This window comes from Dermacentor albipictus, chromosome 2 (genome assembly GCF_038994185.2).
Source record: "Dermacentor albipictus isolate Rhodes 1998 colony chromosome 2, USDA_Dalb.pri_finalv2, whole genome shotgun sequence".
NCBI classification, from domain to species: Eukaryota; Metazoa; Arthropoda; class Arachnida; order Ixodida; family Ixodidae; genus Dermacentor; species Dermacentor albipictus.
Window position 1 is genome coordinate 151461186 of NC_091822.1, and position 20119 is coordinate 151481304.

The 20119-nt window shown below is 48.7% G+C and overlaps 1 protein-coding gene across 3 annotated transcripts in view; it reads left to right on the forward strand.

Moving 5' to 3' along the window:
• The first annotated feature begins 5218 nt into the window (after nucleotides 1-5218).
• The window catches only part of LOC135899848 (acetyl-coenzyme A transporter 1-like), a 28010-nt gene continuing 13109 nt past the window's right edge, over nucleotides 5219-20119 (forward strand). For 2 of the 3 annotated variants that reach the window (XM_065429229.1, XM_070534107.1), the window contains exons 1-5: nucleotides 5219-5446; nucleotides 12693-12981; nucleotides 13593-13900; nucleotides 16966-17120; nucleotides 19364-19560. In XM_065429229.1, coding sequence (XP_065285301.1) covers nucleotides 5418-5446; nucleotides 12693-12981; nucleotides 13593-13900; nucleotides 16966-17120; nucleotides 19364-19560 — 978 coding nt within the window. In that variant the 5' untranslated portion in view covers nucleotides 5219-5417. The remainder of the gene's footprint in view (nucleotides 5447-12692; nucleotides 12982-13592; nucleotides 13901-16965; nucleotides 17121-19363; nucleotides 19561-20119) is intronic. The other variant, XM_065429230.1, reaches the window with a different exon arrangement.

The following is a 20119-nucleotide window of genomic DNA, read 5'->3' on the forward strand; positions in this document are numbered from 1 at the left end:
CGTACACCTTTGCATCCTTGATAGCATTAAAAGTGCGGCTGTCACCGTCGCACAGCATGGTTGAGTACTTTACTTTGTTGCGTTCTAAAGAACGCTGGAACAAGATTAATCCAGCCTCAACTTCCATTTGGCCAGATTTACAACCAGTGTTCTTCCGGCACTGATGGGATTTCCTCCACCCAGCATACTCATCAGAGTCAGGTCTGGGCCCAATTTCACAGCCCAAACAAAAGTTTGAAAGCACGACGTAGTCCAGGATGTAGCCGGTAAATAGCTCCGCCACTGCGCCTACTCCTATATGCGAAGAATGGCCCCGCGTCATCCAGGTGCCATCAAAGCACACAGCAATGTTGCCTTTGTGTCCAAAACACAAGTTTTCGTAAAGTGTAACCGCTTTTTCTGCACACTGCACCATAACAGCCTCAGCTGCGCGCGTCGCACCGGGGTTCAGAGTTTTTTTCAAATGCCGCTGAAACGTCTTGTTGTGGAGACCTCGGCCAGACAGGCCCATCGCTGCGAAAATGTCATTCATGGCTGTCTGGCCGTTACCTGTTGCGAGCATCGCACGCCCGGCAAGGATATTAATTTCAAACGGGTTGCATTTCTTTTCACTCTGTACCCGTCGCGAGCTCCACTCAGTCGCTATCTCACCGCACCTCTCGCAGATGAGCATCAGTTTCACTGCGAGGCCGTACTCGCGATCTCCTGTCACCATCTCCGCGCGTCCTTGACAAGTCTGGCAGCGCATAAAGCCAAGGAGGGAGTTTATCGCACGCATGTCGACGGCAGTAAACGCTGTCTTACGTTCGTCTGATGCCGACGCTGCCGCGCCGCCGAGTTCCGTGAACTGCTGCATCTTTCGCGTCGTTGCTGCCGTCGACGCAAGCCGCTCGAGCGTAGCCTTTTCACGAGCGCTTGCCTCCCTTACGTCGCTGTCGGTCACAGTTTTCGAGTCAATTCTTACTCGGGCGGACACTTCAGACGCGTCGGGTGCGCTGTCCACCGATGCAACTTCCAGCGAGGCATTGTTTGGTTCTCCGCGGCAGGGCGGTTGCCCGTCCGTGCGTTGGTCGGCGAGTCTGGCGTCCGCAGGCGTGTTGGCTGCACTGTCCAGCGAAGCATCGTCCAGCGAAGCATTTTCTGCTTCTCCGCGACAATCGGGCGGCTGACGATCCGCAGAAGTGATGGGAGCACTGTTTAGCGATGCGTCGTCCAGCGATGCCTTGTTTGCTTCTCCGCGGCTATCATGCGGCTGCTCGTCTGCACTTGCTCCTCGTCGGTCGCTTACTTCAGACGCAAAAGAAGACGATTCCCCTACTTTCTTTTTCGTTTTCCTTCGTCTCCGGCCGAACATATACACGGAATGGTGCTTCTTCGGTCCCCCTGGCATAGTTCCGTGCAGTAGCGAGGACCCGCTCAAAATGGCGGCATGTGCAGCGCTCATGCCAGGGCAACCGGCCTAAGCCTATCAGATGGTGCCATTCGGGTCACGTGCTTTTACCGACCAATAAGAACACGCGTTGAAGAAAACATTGCGCTTGTTTTATTTTACTGCGGCTGGCACATGGTGGCTGGCCGAGAGAGGGAGGGAAGCCGGACGCGCGAGCTTTCAAACAAGACCAAGATGGCATAGGTGCGGCTTTTCGTTTTTGCGCGGCGCGCGGTCGTAACTAGCGCCGTTTGTCCTCAATTTAAAGGGCGCTTTCAGAAACTACATTATTTTAAATCGACAATACGGCGCAATTACGCATCAGATTTAAATGGAAATTTGCTCAAAGGTGCAGAATTATGCCATGAATCCAAAAATGAAAACATTGAAAATGGGGCTTTTTGACCGATTTTCGGTCCCAAAGAGCCGTGTCCCCCCTTAAAGCTTCTTGATCATATGCATTTGTTTGTGCCGCAATAGTATACCAGGTAGCATTCCACATTCGTTGCCTGGGCTTGTTACAAGATTGTGCTAATAAGACTCGACTCCAAAACATACTTCAGAGTTCATTTCCTGTGTTTTGTGTATCTGTAGATAATCATGTAGGATTAACTCCCTTTTACTTTTCCGCATTTCCTTTTTTTCCTATTTGTTTCTCTATCTTCCATTTTTTTGTCTACTACATTCATGTTTTCTGTACATTTTGTCTCACATAGTGCTCGTTAAGTGCACCTGTACAAAGGCTCTCTAGCTGTTCCTGGGTACTACAATAAAAATTTGAATGATTGATTATTATCGTAGTATAAAATTGTGCTGTTTTAGTATGTACTAGTATACTATTTCAGTTCAGTAGCTTTTGTGCAATTAAAAAAAGGGCATGAATTAAGAAGAGAGAGAGAAAATGATAATTATGAAAGGTAGGGAGGTTAACCAGGACTGAGCCCGGTTGGCTACCCTACACTGGGGAAAGGGAAAGGAGGACGGAAAGATTAAAAGAAAAGAAAGTCCACTGGGGATATCAGTCGGTCACTCAGTTTGGATCACAGACGCTGACTCAATCCGATATCTTGCAAATATCGCAGCAGCGCTTTTGTGGCCTTTTGTAGCTGCGACATGCGAGGGCATGGTCCCAAGATCTAGTTCAAGGTGAACGGCTTTCCATCTAGCTTGGATGCTTAGTGATCGTGATGGTATAACCACTGCGCTGGTGGAGCTGGTCCGAGTAGAAGAACCATCCGTATATATGTGGACTCGATCAAAGTAGAAAGTGTGCAAACGATCCACAGCTGCTTGCTTCAAGGCCAAGGTAGGCAGGACGGTCTTCTTTCTAATCCCTGGAACCGTAAGACGCACTTGAGGTTGTTTTAAACTCCACAAAGCTGAGGTTGAACATGCTGAGGGTGTGAAGCCCGATGGTAAGGAGGCACGATGGATGCTGACCTTGTTGGAGAAGGACGCCTGTGGTCGTCGTTCTGGCATGAATTAAGAAAGTGCAATAATATGCTATGTGCCTGATCATATGCATTGTGCTATTAATTTCTTCTGAGTTTTAATAATGGCTGGCTACTGTATGTAGTGTTGTGCAATAAAATAATATGCCACAGCAATTATTGCGTGCCTTGCAGAACAAATTGAATATATCTTTCTCAGTCAAAACATCATGGCAGGCTGAAAACAATAAACTGCAATTTTTCTTTTTGTGGTGACGAAGTGTGTAAATTGTGAAAATAACCTGTTTATATATTTCTGATACTATGCAAATGAGCTGCTCCCATACATTCGAATAAGTGCTTCAATAGTATGACTTGGCAAAGGGCAACGAAAGACTCCTATCAAAACCCTCTAATTCTCAAGCTTGTATTATCTGACGGTATGTTGTTTCATTAATGTAAAGAAAGGCAAACTTGATATGTGGAAACCAGTCACAATATAATATGGCCCTTGCACTGTGAAAATGTTTTGTAGCAATACACTCAACGTGAAGGCCTCCGGATGCAGTGTTGATGCATCAAAACAACCTAGAATAATGGAGGTGCTCCATGGGCTAGATTTGGGAGAATCAAGAATTGGGGGGAGACAAGATACGAATTACATACATTTTAGCTATTCTAGTTTTTCTTTTTTTTTGTGAGTGCTACAGGTGTTTCAATTTCGCTTTGCTGATTTTCTCAGGACCCACTTTTTCACGTTTCTCTCATGCACCAACAAGCATAATTATATTGACGCGGATGCTTTATCTGTATCCGGTTACCGTATTTCACCAGCTAAAAAATGTTAAACGTTATCGCTCGGTGCAGGATGCGCCTGAACGTATCGCAAGTTTCGCGAATGCTATCGATGGTTCTGTCTGTTGTCGACGAACATTGCTAATCTGATTGCATACGCGACACGAATTGTGTTGTAGTTTCTGGAAGGCGCGCGGGCACCAGCGAATAGGCTGTAACTTTCGACGACTGACGTATGCAAACCGACGCGCTTGACCCGCAGATGAGATTTTCTACAATTGCCGACATTGCTCGCCGCTATCGTTGCGATTGAGCCGGCACTATTTATTTACCGTCACTACTACGTGGCAATATTTCCAACACAGATTTTTGTCAGTTATACATTGCACGCCTAATTCTCACATAGTTGGCTGTGCAATAAGCTACCAAAAAATGAAATGGTACAACAGTTTTTGATATATGGCATCGTCGTGCAGGTGTTTGCAAAGCGATCTTGCAGGCAGACGACGCGCGTGCGCTGATGTCGATATTTTGTACACTATTGTTACTTCAAAAATAAAAACAAACTTGCGGCAGGTGTATATTCATTATTCAACGTGTTTTTTATATCTAAAAGCACATACAGATCGCTAACTTATTGTTTCAAGCTTAGTTTACAGCAGGCTGTTTTAGGCCGAACTTTGACGGATGAAGACGGAATAGTCCAGCCACAGTGCGCCGCAGCCACGGAGTAAGACATATAGGAGGTGAAACTCCCGTCAGCGCGAGCGAGCGCGGGCGACCAGATAAAGTCACAATTGTTGCATGCGCCGACGCTACCCTATGCAGTGGCGGCACCATGCGGCGCGTCGTAGAAGCAGCAGCGAAAAAAAAAAAGCAGCGCCCGGCGCTCACTCCGGCGGCACCCGCTCAAAGCAGACGACACGGGTGTTTGCTTCAGCGGGCACGCCGTAACCGAACTGCGTAGGTGCGCGCACTCAAGAAAACTGTTTTGTTGTGTGCCCATCAAAAAAAGCAACACGTGTGGCAAACTTCCGCTAGTCTTCCTCTTATCGCCAAGCAGCTAGGGCAACTAGTTTTCGCGAGTCTTATAAAAAAGAAAAGGAACGGAAACACATGCACGGCGGCATCCTTCCTAAGCGCACCCCTGTGAGCACTAGAGCGAGAAAGAAGCGGTCGCCCTTTGAGCGATTAGGAACGAGATAGCCATCAGTTTCGCAAGCGCAAAAAGCCGAAAACCGCCCGCCACGGAGCAAGATAGCCCTGGCTACAACCAGAAGCTCCGTATCATCTTATAGCTGTCATGGAAAACGCGTTTTATTTTTTACTGTGCTCAAATGGCTGAAGCGTAGCAGCAGTTGCTTTTCGGGCTACAAGCGGTAAAGAAGCGCGCGAGAGTGCCCTCAGTAGAAGTCAGGCGCGCGCGGCCGAACGGGAGCAACACTCGACCGGTTGCCCTGGCAACCGAAACAGCGGTAATTTCTTCCCATGCCGCCAGGTGCCGCCAGCATGAAAATATATCCGCAGGCTTGTGACCTTTTCTGGTCGCCGCAAACAGCGGAGTTTCCACTCCGTGGCCGCAGCCGAGGAGCGAGCTTCGGCGCGCGTCTCCAGTGGTTGCGCGCCCTTTCCCTCCAGCCGAAGCGAAGCGACGCGTTCGCTTGCCAGCGCGCGCCGAAGCTTTCGGCGCGTGCCAGTGGTTGGGGCATAAGCCTTCGGCGGGGTCGTCTGCTGCGACCATTGCACACGTGCGATACGAGTGAATGACGCGAGATATAGTCAAAGTCCCGAGGTGAGTTGCGTCAGCTATGTTGGGAATGCGCGTTCACTTTTTGCGCAAGACGAGCCGTGCGTGGTGTAGCTAGGAAAGAGAATTCACGCTGTAGCCCCAAACTGAAATTTAATATATCCAGTCACCAATTGTGCATTCCGCTGGGCCCTGCTGCAGGCTGCGTTCATTTAACAATGCTCAGTAAGAGCTATCGTTCGCACGATTTCAATGACCACCACGTCGGCAGGTCGTTGTAGAGTCTGTACCGCACGTTTTGCTTCCAATGCGAGACCGACGTACATGATGCGTGTGTGTATGTGTTCGTATATATATACAAGGGTGTCCCAGCTAACTTGGACCAAGATGTTGAAAAACACCTATGCGTTCAGAACAATAATAGCGTGGATGTTGTTAGCGTTTATCTGAACTTACAGTAGCATTTCTTTTCTCGTCTTTCTTTGAGTAATTAGCCGAGATTAATGAATTAATTTTTTCAATATAGCTTGAAACGTTCAGGCGTCAACAGGAAAGCTGTGGAGCTCCACAAATATTGCCCAACCCAGGCACTTCCAACGAGACAGACTTAGCGTGACCGTTTTTATTCGGGAAAAACGAAAGCCCGCGGAGTTTAAAGAACGCCACGTGACAGTGCGCCCGAATGCGCCGCGATTACAGCGCCCTCAACCGTGCTTTGTAAAAAACATCGCCCGCTTCGCACATTTTGTGCTTCCCACGACAGAGCTTCGCGTTGTGCTTGATTCCGAGATGACGCCAGTGGGTTCGGGCGGCAGTTGAAATACAGCGCGGCCCCCGTTTCTGCGGCGATAATTGCACTCTCACGCTAGCAGAATGCATGCGGAGGAAAAATGACAAGCTCGTGAGTTCGAATTTGGGAACAAGCAGTGGCGTAGCTAGGTCGTCTGGCACCCGGGGCCGATAGCTCTTCTGTCACCCCCCCACCCCCGGGTGTAGTCGAGGAAGGCGAGGATATCGACAATTTTCGGGTGTCTTCAGACGTATATGACACCCCCCCCCCCCCTTCTGGCCCCGCGCACCCGGGGCCCACGGCCCCCCGGCCCCCCCTGTTGCTACGCCACTGGGAACAAGACCCCAAGAAGCAAACACACATGATAACGAGCTTGATAACGTCGTGTGAATTACGCTGGTCGTCACAAAACGAATTGTAAACCGACACGGAAGGTTGCTTTTTAGCTTCCTCTCCATTCCTTGTCGGCAGAGAATTTGTTATTTCATATTACTTACGTGCCTTTTACACGTCGTCCAAAAGTGTGCAACAGATGGCTCTTTTCATGGATAACGGTTGTAGAGACTTATTCGCTGTGATGTCTGTCTAAAGAATGTGTTCAAAGAAGTCGCCCTCTGCCATAATGCTGTACTGGCACCTTTTCAGCACGTCCGATGTAGTTTTGATGACGCAAGACGGTATTTCGCTGCAGACCTCAGCAATCTCTGCCTTTAGCGCTTCTGGTGTAGTTGTAGGTTTGCGGTACACTCGGTCTTTCACATGTCCTCGCAAGAAGAGGTGTCAAGTCCGGCGACCTTGCAGGCCATGCCACTGGTCCATGCCGCCCGTCTTCGTCAAGGTTTCGTCAAGCCAGGCTCGGGCACGGAGCAAGAAATATTGGCGGCGAGGATAAAGCCCCTCAATCTCCCAAAGTAGCGCCATTCACTTCCCTCCTCCTCCGCTCGGCGCGGCCTCGACGGTGGCGCCGCCGGCGGTGGGCCTGCCGTAGCAGACGACGGCTAGCACGCTACGGGAGGAAATCCGCGGAAAAGTTCGTTCGAGTCCTGCGGATCAGTTTTTTCAATCTAGATCTTGCTTTGTCAGTCGGTAACTGGCCTTAAGAATGTCGTGTCGGATTTGCGGAAGAAATAGAGAAAAGCATCATTATTCAAGGCGTATTTAAGGCGTAAAGCGCGCGCACGTTGAAAGTTCGTGTTGCTGAAACACGACACAAGCACGCGGTGTGCTCAGACACGCGAGTAATTACCAGAGTTTCAGGTTTTGACAGCGTGAAAGTATGTGCACGTGGTTTCGTAGGTTAATTTACGTGCCTGCAGGATGCTTTTGTTCGGCCGGCGCGTGAGAGATTCCGACTGTCTGCGGTCAGCAATGCCTGGCAGCAGGGCCGTTTCTGTTCCGCGCCTTTTACAGATGTACGTAGCTCATGCACAGGTTGTGGTGGCCATGAGCAACGTTTTCACACATAGGCGGTATAGATAATTTGAACAACGTACCAGCATATGAAATCGTTATTTATTTATTACAGTGCAAATGGTTAGAATTTGATAGAAAAAAAAGAAGGAACTTGATGGGACAACTGGAAAGAGGTTCAGAAAATAATTATCCCCCTCCCCTCATTGGCACCAGCAACACTTTTGTTGAATTGCTAATTTTATCTCTGGATACTACGTGCGTCTGTATTCTTTTGCGTTGTAAGTTTTCACAAGGAAGCAGTGTTGCGTTAACTGGAACAGTCAAGGCACACAAGACAGAAAAAAAGTTGATTCTTGGGTTTTACATCCCAACACCCCGATCTCATAAGGCACGCCATAATGGGGGCTCCGGATTAATTTTTTTTCCAGCTGGGGTTCTTTAACGCGCCCCCAATGCACTGGACACGGGCCCGTTTTTACACGGGCGTCAAAAGAAGAGGTTGGAGGAGCCGTGGCACTTACTTCACAAAGCCGCGCGTTCTTTGCCACTTGCTCGAAGTCAGCCCGCCCGATCTTGTGAATCCACACTTTTCTTCGTTTTGCGTTGCGCCCGGCGGATGGTAAAGCAAAAAGCTTTTTGCCGTCACTGGGTCTGTTGTGGCAACCGTAGGCGCAGCAGCACGGCATCACAATTAAGCACTCGGCCCTAACCCATTGTATAAAACTACCGCGCTCCTTCAAACCGCCTGCCGTACTTCCGTCGCGCAGGCCCAAGAGTGGGGGTCGCAGCGCGCTGGAAAGAAAAGATATACAAAAGCGCGGCGCCTGCTCTGCGCCGGAAAGAAAAAAATATACAAAAGCGCGGGGCCTGCTTTCACGTGACACAGATTGGCCAATGGGGGGCGGAGGAGGCTGGGGCGACAGGAGGAGTGGAGGAGGAAGCGCCTGGGTGAGCGGGGTGGCGGAAAGATCTAAGAATGGCGCTACTTTTGGAAAATTGAGGGGCTTTAGGCGAGGAGTTACGGAGTCGCCCTCTATCGGAAGCGCCTCGCTAGCGTAGTATGAGGGATCACGTGGCGCGCTCCTCATAGGTTTTGCTGTCAGCGCTCACTGAAAACACCACGCGCGAGCTCTCCCAGACATTTCTGTAAGTACTTCCGAAACGAGAGAAGTTTCTTACTGTCTAAATAATAATCTTTGGCAAACTGAAAGCACACAATCGTTTACAGCCGCGATCTCTTTACCGAATACGTACAGTGAACGCCACTGCGCGCGGTCGCCGCGATGGAGTCTCCCGAACCGGCTTCTTGCGTGAAAGGTAGGTAAACGCTGAGAGCAAACTATGTGAAATATGTTCTTATAGTGTTTGTATAACTAAATGGAGCGTAATAGAATGAAGCCTCAATGCAGCGATCGCGCAGATTCGCCGCGACCGACTGCGCGTCTGCATGCTTGTCCGCGCACTGTTTCGCTTTCTCCGCGCGCGCGTTTTCGCACCGTGCCATGAGCTTAAGGCCGCAGAATATGAACATTTGACAGTATACAAGCAACCATTGTTGCGTGGGCGCTATCAAAGCTGTTCAAAAATAATTTCATTGTAGAGACTTGACGCCTACGGGACTGTGATGTGCCGTCGCGACGATTCAATCTTTTTTTTCTTCTAAATTCTTTGACCTTTCAATGCTATTTCTTGAGTTGCGTCGCACTGTATGTTTATCGGCGTTCTCAGCGCGCAATTTCCCGCTGCTCCTTTTTTGTAATCCAGTGCATTAATTCATAACACAAACATGACCATATGCCATGCTTTCTTTAAATGTGCTTCTTACCGCTGCCTTTCCACTCCACTGAACTTGCCAGTATCTATAATATCACAAGTTCATAGGCTAAACCGTCATGACATTAGTCGGGCAGCGGACTCGCGCGAGCGTCTCAGTGCGCGTTTTCAGAACGTCGCGGACCGGGCGCCGTAGCAGAAATCTTCCTCGCGTCTTGGCTTGCTGCATACCCGAGTTGTAGCCGATGACTGTTTACCGGTTTTATGTTTCGCGAGCCAAGCTTCACCCAGCTTGTCCTGCGGCTACGTGCGAATAAGGCTGACACCGGCCTCCGTTACGTACGTCCGGCCCTGCGGCACCGAGCAGTAGCCTACCATATCGCGCGCCTTCAAAGGCAGCCACTACCTATTGTAGTGCTTTCAAGCGTTGTAAAGGAGACACTCGAAGCGGGAAAATTTCGCCACTAAATGAAAACCGCAGCGTACGAGGGAATTTAAGCTCGTTTTCAGCTCGCTTCGGCGCGCCCGAAGCAGCCGACGCGGCCGCTATGTCCACGTGATCCCTCCTAGCACGTCACGCCGACGGTGGCGCCAGCTTTTCCAGTGGTGGAGCTCGAGGCCAATAGGAGTGGAAACTCCGCTGTTTGCGGCGACCAGAAAAGGTCACAAGCCTGCGGATATATTTTCATGCTGGCGGCACCTGGCGGCATGGGAAGAAATTACCGCTGTTTCGGTTGCCAGGGCAACCGGTCGAGTGTTGCTCCCGTTCGGCCGCGCGCGCCTGACTTGTACTGAGGGCACTCTCGCGCGCTTCTTTACCGCTTGTAGCCCGAAAAGCAACTGCTGCTACGCTTCAGCCATTTGAGCACAGTAAAAAATAAAACGCGTTTTCCATGACAGCTATAAGATGATACGTAGCTTCTGGTTGTAGCCAGGGCTATCTTGCTCCGTGGCGGGCGGTTTTCGGCTTTTTGCGCTTGCGAAACTGATGGCTATCTCGTTCCTAACCGCTCAAAGGGCGACCGGTTCTTTCTCGCTCTAGTGCTCACAGGGGTGCGCTTAGGAAGGATGCCGCCGTGCATGTGTTTCCGTTCCTTTTCTTTTTTATAAGACTCGCGAAAACTAGTTGCCCTAGCTGCTTGGCGATAAGAGGAAGATTAGCGGAAGTTTGCCACACGTGTTGCTTTTTTTGATGGGCACACAACAAAACAGTTTTCTTGAGTGCGCGCACCTACGCAGTTCGGTTACGGCGTGCCCGCTGAAGCAAACACCCGTGTCGTCTGCTTGTCGTCTGCTTTGAGCACAGAACACCTTGCTTTGAGCGGGTGCCGCCGGAGTGAGCGCCGGGCGCTGCTTTTTTTTTCCGCTGCTGCTTCTACGACGCGCCGCATGGTGCCGCCACTGCATAGGGTAGCGTCGGCGCATGCAACAATTGTGACTTTATCTGGTCGCCCGCGCTCGCTCGCGCTGACGGGAGTTTCACCTCCTATATGTCTTACTCCGTGGGCTCGGGCACGGAGCAAGTGGGCTCGGGCAAGGCTGCTGCTGTGAGCTGGTGCACCGTCGTGCTGATACCAAGTTCGCTTTAAAAACGCAAGGGGAAAATCACAGCGAAAATCTTCGACTGGGCCTTCCAAGACGTTCACGTGCCGCTGAGCAGTAAGCATGTGGTCAGAAAATATGGGGCTAATTATTCTTCCGTCAAAAATACCGCACACACTGAATGATCATTGGTACTGGTGTCTGCTCTGCGCCACCCTATGCGGGTTCGTAACGCTCCAGTAATGGACATTATGGATGTTGAGAATTTCTGGAGAAGGTTGCCTCATCTGTCCAGAGTACTTCGTCAACAAAATCCGGTATTTCGTCACTGTTCACAAGGATCCAATTTGAGAAATCAAGCCGCCTTTGAAAGTCTCTTTCTTGCAGCTTCTGATGCTCTTGGGGGTGATACGGATGCATTTCAGCCTTCCTAAGAACTCTTGACACTGAAGACTGAAATGCCGACCTCGCCACTCACATCCCGCATGCATGCTGGAACGAGGGTTTGCAGTCATGAAACCCAAATTTCTCCTTCAGCCTCTTCACTGATGGCCCCCTTTCTGTGCCGCTTCTTGAAGCTACCTGTTTCTTTCAGCGTCAAGTATTCGTGCTAGGTCTGCCCCCACATCGCCAATTTCGGTATACCTTGGCAGCTTCCCGCTTGTTGCCCCGTGCCGCTCCCAAGGCTAAGACAATGTTCCCCTTCTGCTCGCTTGAGTAGGGCATGCTCTAGGCACTGCAAACAAATTCTTCGAAACGGTTGCGCGGCACGACAGTAATAGACAGTCGAGCTCACATGCATCTAGCCGCTGGTATAGCTTGGAAGAGAATCGACGTTGCAATAAATGATGCTCTCTCTCGCACAGGTTCCAGATGTATGATGCATGCTTTGTGTGCATCTTTTCCATTCCGCACCGAATTGAACGCTGAAAAAAAAAAACGGCTCTTCTCGTCATATCGGAATAAACTTCTGATGACGGCGCGTTCTTCGGCGACAGGCGCGAGTAGCTGCTGGCCGTCGCCAGCCGCTGCCGGTAATGTCAGAGCCGAGCAAAGGTTCAAGCCCTTTCTCGTAAGTGAAGGTAAAGTTCACTTTAGTGAAGGGAAGGCGCGGCGCTGGCGATGTTTTTACAAATCACTCACGAGAGCGCAGCAATCGCGGCGCATTCGGGCGCACAGAGCGCGCTGTCACGTGGTATTTTTAAAACTCCGCGGGCTTTCGTGTTTCCCGATTAAAAACGGCCACGCTACGTCTACGTCGTTGGAAGTACCTGGGTTGGGCAATATTTGTGAAGCTCCACAACTTTCCTATTGACGTCTGAACGTCTCAAGCTATTTTTAAAGAGTTTATTTATCTTGGCTAATTACTCAAACAAGACGAGCAACAATATGGTACTGTAAGTTTAGATAAACGCTAACATCCACGCTATATAAATAAATAAATAAATAAATAAATATATATATATATATATATATATATATATATATATATATATATATATATATATATATATATATATATATATATACATACGTGCACGGTATATCCCGGTATCCTTCAGTGATTGACTTGGATACAAGCGCTTACTCTCCTCTGTTTTGTCGCATATGTATTGTCATGTGTAACTTTTTCGGGCCATTTATTTTTTTACCTTAATCTTCGCGTAATCGTATGCTGATGCTGCTCGTGACGTCGCCGGCGCGGTGTGACGTACCCGAGGAGAGGTCTGTTGTGACTGGCCGCGTGAGCACCCCGTGCTTTGTGTTTCGCAGCAGAAGCCCACCATGTGACATCGAGATACGCAGGCGTCCCATCAGCGAGCATCAAGATTCCGTCAGAGACATCACCTTAGGCACGCTGGCTCAAAACAAAGATCCTTCGGTGGCGGATGGCCATGCAAGCGGGGACGGCCACCACAACAACAAAGACCGCGTCGGTGGTGTGCGAGAAGAGTGGCGTAGCATTGCGCTCCTGCTGTTCCTGTACTTGCTTCAGGGCATACCACTGGGCCTTAGTTCAGCTGTGCCCCTTTTGCTTCAAAACAGGCGCATCAGCTACAAGGTGTGCTATCGATTCATATATGCGATTATTACATATGCGATACATACGTGGGGCACTGTCTGCACCCCCCTCCCCCAACACACACACATACAAAAGAAATTGGCTATCACTTTTGTTTTTTTACCCTTTGTGCAAAGCATCACTTCAGAGGTAGATGTCGTTGCTGAACACTAAACGTCAGAGCAGGCCAGAGCTCGTTTACCAATATTGTCGGTGACAACTTAAGAATCCTCTGGTAGCTCAACCCATAAAACCACATTGAAGCTAACCTCTGTGCTTCTACGCTTCAAAAAATAGTTTTCGAGGGACGCTCGGAGTTCACCTCTGCCATGACGTCGCGAAAATGAGCGAAATGCTTTCGGAAGCATGCATGTGCTGCATACCCAGCAGGTTTCCCTTTTTTCCCTTTTTTTACACCTCCCTGCTGCACAGAAATGCTTGTCAGAGTGCTGCATTACAAATGCGCACATTGGGGGGGGGGGGGGGGGGCTGTGGTAGGCGCCACTATCTTTATGACGTTGAGATGTAGGGAATGGCTCTGGTTTCTGCCACTAAAAATCAGTCCGCTGATTTTAGGCTAAATGGAGACGCCGTGCGATCGTGTCACGCAGGAGCAAGCCCTGTTCAGCTTTGTCACATGGCCCTTCAGCGTGAAGCTCCTATGGGCACCCATCGTAGACTCTCTGTACTCGAGCCGCTTCGGCCGACGCAAGTCTTGGCTGGTGCCCACCCAGTACGCCATTGGCCTGTCCTTCTTCTGGCTGTCGTCGCACGTGCGGTCCCTGCTGGGCGACGAGGAAGGCGGCAGCACGACGCAGCCCAGCGTCCTCTTGCTGACGCTCATATTCATGTCGCTAAACTTCCTTGCGGCTACTCAGGACATTGCCGTCGATGGCTGGGCCCTCACAATGCTCTCACGGTGAGCGAATGCACAGTATACTGTCGCGCACTTTCTCTTCCGAAAAGACAGACCTTTTTCTACATCGCATTCGGATTCATTGAAGTATATGCGACGCTGGGCTAGTTGGTTAAGCATGACCTCAAAAGGGGGAAAGAGCGCAAAAAACGACAACACACACAGGAAGAAACACACACCACACGTGCCTGTTTCTTCTTCTGGGTGTCGTCGTTCTTGCGCTCTTTCCACCTTTTTAGTTCATTCAAGTATTAAACGCGTTAATTTAGCTCTGAAAGCGGCTCTCTGGGCACAATGTAGCACACAAACCTCGATATAACGAAGTGCTTAAAATTGAGACTTTGCTTCGTCACATCGAAATTTTGTTATAATGAAATTCGACCTCTTATGCAGAAAGGTACAAGGGACCGCATAACTTTGGCAATCGTGAAAAAAACACTTCAACGAGAAATAACATGTTCATTTTGTTGAATTTGACAGCCGGCAACCAAATATCCGGTTTCATGTCGTGCAGGCGATATCTTCACATCGGCGGTACAAGGCGAAGCCTGCTAAGCTTCCGCGTCCACTCCGCCGCCGCGGCTGACAGTGTCGCCCGCAGCGGGTCTACGCTATCATGAGAGCCGGCAGGAAGGAACGAACGCTTCGTCTGCCTCTCGCTTCAACGCATCTCCGAAACTAGAGCTTACGCTATCTCCAGCACTAAACGCACGAGGAGACAGCGCTCATGAAGCCACGGCCATCTTGGTTGTGCACCCGCCACGTGTGCGCGCCCAGCGGGGCTGACGGTCACGTGTAGTTACGGCAAGGATAGGAGAGGAGGCAAGCGCTCACCTGCCCCTCGCTCACCCCCCCCCCCCCACCTCCAGCGCCCAGCGCGCTTGCGCTCTCTCCCCAATCTCGCGCTTGAAGACAGGACTTGATATGGAACTTGGACTTGATATGGAACATGACGGCCACAGGCTCAGTTGCTACGCGCTACTCGCTCCGGCGGTCGCTCTTGGTCGCTCGGCGCGCGATTTGAGATGTGCGCGTTCGCAAGCAGCCGCAATTCTAAACCAACCATTTGACCATCTGCGCCCGCGGCAGTTTCCATTTGTTGCCTTGGTATTCTCTCGCGGCAGCAGTGAAATTTTGTAAATCGTGCACAAACACGCTTCGTTATGCTGAGGCTCGAAATACATGGTGTTCTACGGACAAGATATAAAACGTTAAATACTTCGTTATATTGAGAATTTCATTATACTGGTTGGTATGTAGATGGTTAACTGTATATACAGCCAAAACTCGATATAACGAACACGGATTTAACGAATCATCGGATATAACAAAGTAAATATAATATTTGGTTGGTCATGCTTAATTTCGACGGAGCATTCTCCTGGTATAACAAAATCATGAGTGCACCAACGGCACGATATCGGTTGTAGCGAAGAAGCAAATTTTCGTTAGCACGTGCTTTAAAATACATATTATGGTAGCAAATGTCCAATAGAGTCGCCTACTGATTTTTCAGACGCCTTATTTTCGGACCTGCACAATTTCTGCGGCACCACCACCTAACCATGCACCTCAAAAAGAAAAAAAAAAGTTTACAGCCTTTGGGTCTTACCTTGTCCGACAAGAATCGGCATCTGTCTTGCCTCATTTCCTTTCTTCAATGCTGCGGGTCCGGTACTTCCAAGCCCTTAACGGCTTGCGCGTTATCAACGTGACACTGCATTCGCAACAGGAAAGCAGTGAGCGTAGAGTTTTCAAGAAAGGAAATGCAAGCAAGACAGATGACGATTATTGTTGTGGGGCAAGATAAGCTCCAAAGGGTGTAAACATTTTTATGAGATTAGCACCAATATATAACACTAATAAGCGAAATTCCGAATGCCACATGGTGTTTCGGGCTTGAATCGCGCATGCGAGGTCGCAAACATGACGGACACGAGCAATGTTTCCGCCATGTCGACTGGCACAGGACAGCAACTTTGGTTGCCGACTCCCAGCGAAGCGGCGCTGGTTAGGCCTGGTGGCCTAAGCACTGCGGCCAGCAGAGTGGCTGGTGACAAAGCATCGCAGAAAGCTTAGCGCAGAATATCGCGAACAGTCGCAGCAGTAATAGGTGGAAGCGCTACGATATGGTTGAACATGGTCAACTGCGAACTGAGGCAGTGGCCACACAGCAAGGGTTCGACGGCAATGAACCAAAGCTCCAAGTCCGGCGACTAGCACTCCGAGAACTTGAAAGCGAAGACCTTAGGATCGCGGGGTAGTGGCACTGACGGCAGTACTTGATCGGGAGAATCCGAGGTCACGGCTGACTGGAAGAAGGCGGACCACGAAGACAGCGGGTCTTGAGCTCCTCTAGGTGGTAGGCCAAGCGAAGTGGCTGAGGCGCCAGGAGCTGAGAGTGATGATTTGAAGTCCAGATTGGAGTCACCAATTTGTGGGTGAATAAAAAACCAGACAGACGCTGATGCCTGGTGTCCACAAATTATACTTTAGCCAAGGCCACTCAATCAGGTGGAAGCCTGATTCTGCCGATTCTATTGCTCGCGCACCGTCAGCGTGCTGGGCGCATCGTAGTCATCCTCTTGTGACCAGACCATTGCGGCACGCAGTAGTGTGCTACAACACCAATATCCCAATATGTTCGCACTCGTGGACCTTATAGGCGATCGATAGTGAGATCAGCAGCGGAGTACGGATTCATGTCTTGGCCAGCAGCTTGGGTTGGTAGGACCCCAGTCGGAAGCCATTGGGCTGATCCCACGCGGCAACAACTGCACGGTTGCGTACCTGCGGCTGTGTAGAGCGCATATAGTAATTCTTGTTTGCGAGGCCTCGTATAACCACGGCAACAGGTCGACTGGTTGTCAGAATCCGCAGGAGAGAATTTGCTGGCCCTTAGGAGGCACCTTACTTATGCATTTCTTTCACATAAACCTGACTGCAATTTCTTTTGCCGCCGATTTCTGCGATGATACTTTCATGTCCAATGTGACTTCGTTATAAAGAGGTTTGACATACACAGTACTCTGTAACAGTACAAATGGCATGTCCCTTCACCATTACAGGAGACACGTAGGCTATGCCTCCACATGCAATTCTGTGGGGCAAACTGCCGGATACATCTTGGGCAACGTGGTCTTACTAGCTCTCGAGTCTGCAGACTTCTGCAACCGCTACCTGAGATCCGTACCTCATAAGGATGGTATCGTCACCCTTGATGGTGAGGATCCTCCTGCTACTTGGTTGTTATATTTACTGTGCTTGTTATGTTCTTCTGTATGTCCTTTCCATTAGGCTCACGATGACAACCATTTATTTTTATCCTAGCTGTCATCATCAAAATAAACTATTCCTCAGCTTCACCAAAGCAAAACTGCCCAGCACCACTGCCACCATATGAATTTGGGAACTGCTTGTACTAGCCACTTTTGGATCACACAGCTTTAGAATTGGGTGAATTGTACATTTCTTTGTGCCCCATATGGACTCTGAGAGTAGTGGTGTTTGTTCCATCTTGGAGGGCACAACATGCAATACTGTAGCGAGCAAGGACGGCATTTGTGTACATTGCAAAGGAGGAGCTATTCATGAGAATGTGGCAGTGCTTCCTGTTAAAGCCTGATACTGTCGCAGTAAATGCACATGTACGTGTATCAAGCGGAGAGTCACCTGTACTCACTCGCCAATATTTTCACTAGCTATGTACTGGCTCACTTTTACATGCACTCACGCTCATCGGCACTCACTCACATTCCTACTCATGCCTACTCATTCCTGCTCAATACTCACTAACATTCACTCGCATTCATAGCTGCTTCCATTCCCAGCTACCAGTACCCAATAATGCTCATACTAGAGTCCACTTCCACTCGCAGCCACTCACCCACATACAAACTCAGGACCACTCACATTCACCGACAGTCATCTACGTTCCTACTCCCATCTATTTAAAACCACCATCACTTGACTTTCACTTGTACACACGTTAACCAGCTCTCACTACCATTCACACACCCACTCAAATTCATCGAAATTATCCCTAGTTAATATACCATTATCCACCCACACCCTTCGTCACTCGCTCTATTTCACGCCTGTGAAGGGAATGTGGAGATAGTACGAGTCACTTGCACTTGTGAGCGAGTGTGCCGACCTACGAGTAAATGAGTACAGAGCCAGAGCAATTGCTGAAGTCTGCTGACTTATAAACACCCCTGTTTGCACAAATGAACCATATGGCCCTATTATGCCTCGGTGAAAGTGTCATTGCTGGCATGTACAAACTAGTATAATTACTGTCAGAGCATAATTTCAAGAGGCTTCAATGCAGGAACCAACACCTTTGCTGTCAATTAAGATCCATTTTAGCACGTGGCAAATGTTCTCCCTCAAAAGTTACTGCTTCTATAAACTTGGTGGAAGTTTAACTCTGGTGAGCTATAGAAACATAGTTATGTAGCACTGAGGATTGTGGTGGTGAGAATGAGTGAATGCTGCCATTACGAAGCCGTAAAATAAATCAAATCAAATCAAACCTTTATTTTCCACCATGTACAGTACAGATGGAGGACAAGCTCCCAGTAGGCGGCTTGACATGTCTGCAGCCCCACGTAATTAGCGTCGTTTGGGCCTCAGCAATGAAAAACAGTCAATAAACAAATGTAAAAACTTGATCAGTGCAGAACAAAAGTAAAACACGATTCGACACAAATATTCCACATGGCCTTTGTTATAATGCACGGATTTCTAAAGCAGCATTGCAATTATGAAATGAGAGCTTTAGCAGTTTGAGATACACAATAATGAATTTGGTGTTTGCTATTACGCGTAATATTCAGTACAGTTTTTGTCTACAGGAAATTTGAAAACTTTTTATTAGACCAATAAATTAGGCTTTGCTTATTATTTACTGGAAACTCTGCATAGCTAACATATGTTTAATTTGAATATTGCTACTGTTGGTGAATGGCAGAGAATATTCTGCCAAGTGTTCAGACATGAAAACTGTGGTGTCAATCACCCCGTGTGCACAACTAAAAGCATTTTATTTTGTTTCTTAACATAGTGACAATGTATTGGATATCTGAAATCAGGCATTTGTAAACAGGTCGCTGTGTTCTATCGTATGCAATCTTAACCCTCCATAGTGATGATACTTTACTGTCTAATCAACACAATGTGTTTTCCTAAACATGTGCGATAATAAAGAGGCCAAGGACACTGTCTTAACGTTTCTGAAAGCCGCAGTATTGTCATCTCGTAAATAAAACAACAAGCACTTTGTGACTCAGAAATCACAGGTACGATTTCTAAAAATACTGCAAGCATCAAATCGAGTTACCACTTAGCCATCACAAAAGTGCGTTAGGTTTGCGCATAACTTTGTGCAGCTGCAGCAAAAACACAAGACAAATTATGAATCCAGGGCTGCATTGCAACTCACTAATTGCGTTGTGTCCGCAGGATTCCTGTATTTTTCGGGCATCCTGTTCATGGTGACAACCACTCTGGTGGCCCTGCTGAAACACGAACAAGATGCATCTAACCCAGATGAGGATGGCCACCCTGATCTGGGTATCGCTCAGACATACAAGATGGCACTGCGCATCTTTCAGCTCCCCAGTGTCCGCACACAGTGCATTTTTCTGTTAACGTGCCAGGTGAATGGCCTTTGTCGTGGTAGTGTGCGTCTTTATTAGTACCTCACACCAAGGTATGAATGTGTACAAAGAATTCTCGCAGAACTCATCTCACGACGAATGTTGGCGTTAATGCGATGAGCATTGAAGCAACGTAGCGACACACTGTATTGCCACTACCGAAACCCATCATGTAGGAGGCATGCAGGGAGACGGGCTCCTTTCTCGCACTTCCCTCTGGACATGCTGTCATCTAGTGGCACCACCACAAAGTCCGCATGCCATGCGCGCGCGCGTGTGTATGTGTGTGTGTGTGTATATATATATATATATATATATATATATATATATATATATATATATATATATATATATATATATATATATATATATATGTTCAGACAATATTGTATGAATACATATGATGCCGGTTTGATTCTTCCCAGTACACCTAAACTTTAATGGATTTCTTTATGTCAATGGAGAGCGGCACATACCCAATGGGACACACCCAGTGACCCAAGTTGCCGTCAAAGAGGTTCATTGAGAAAGGCACGCGCTCAGTGTTGCATGCCCCATG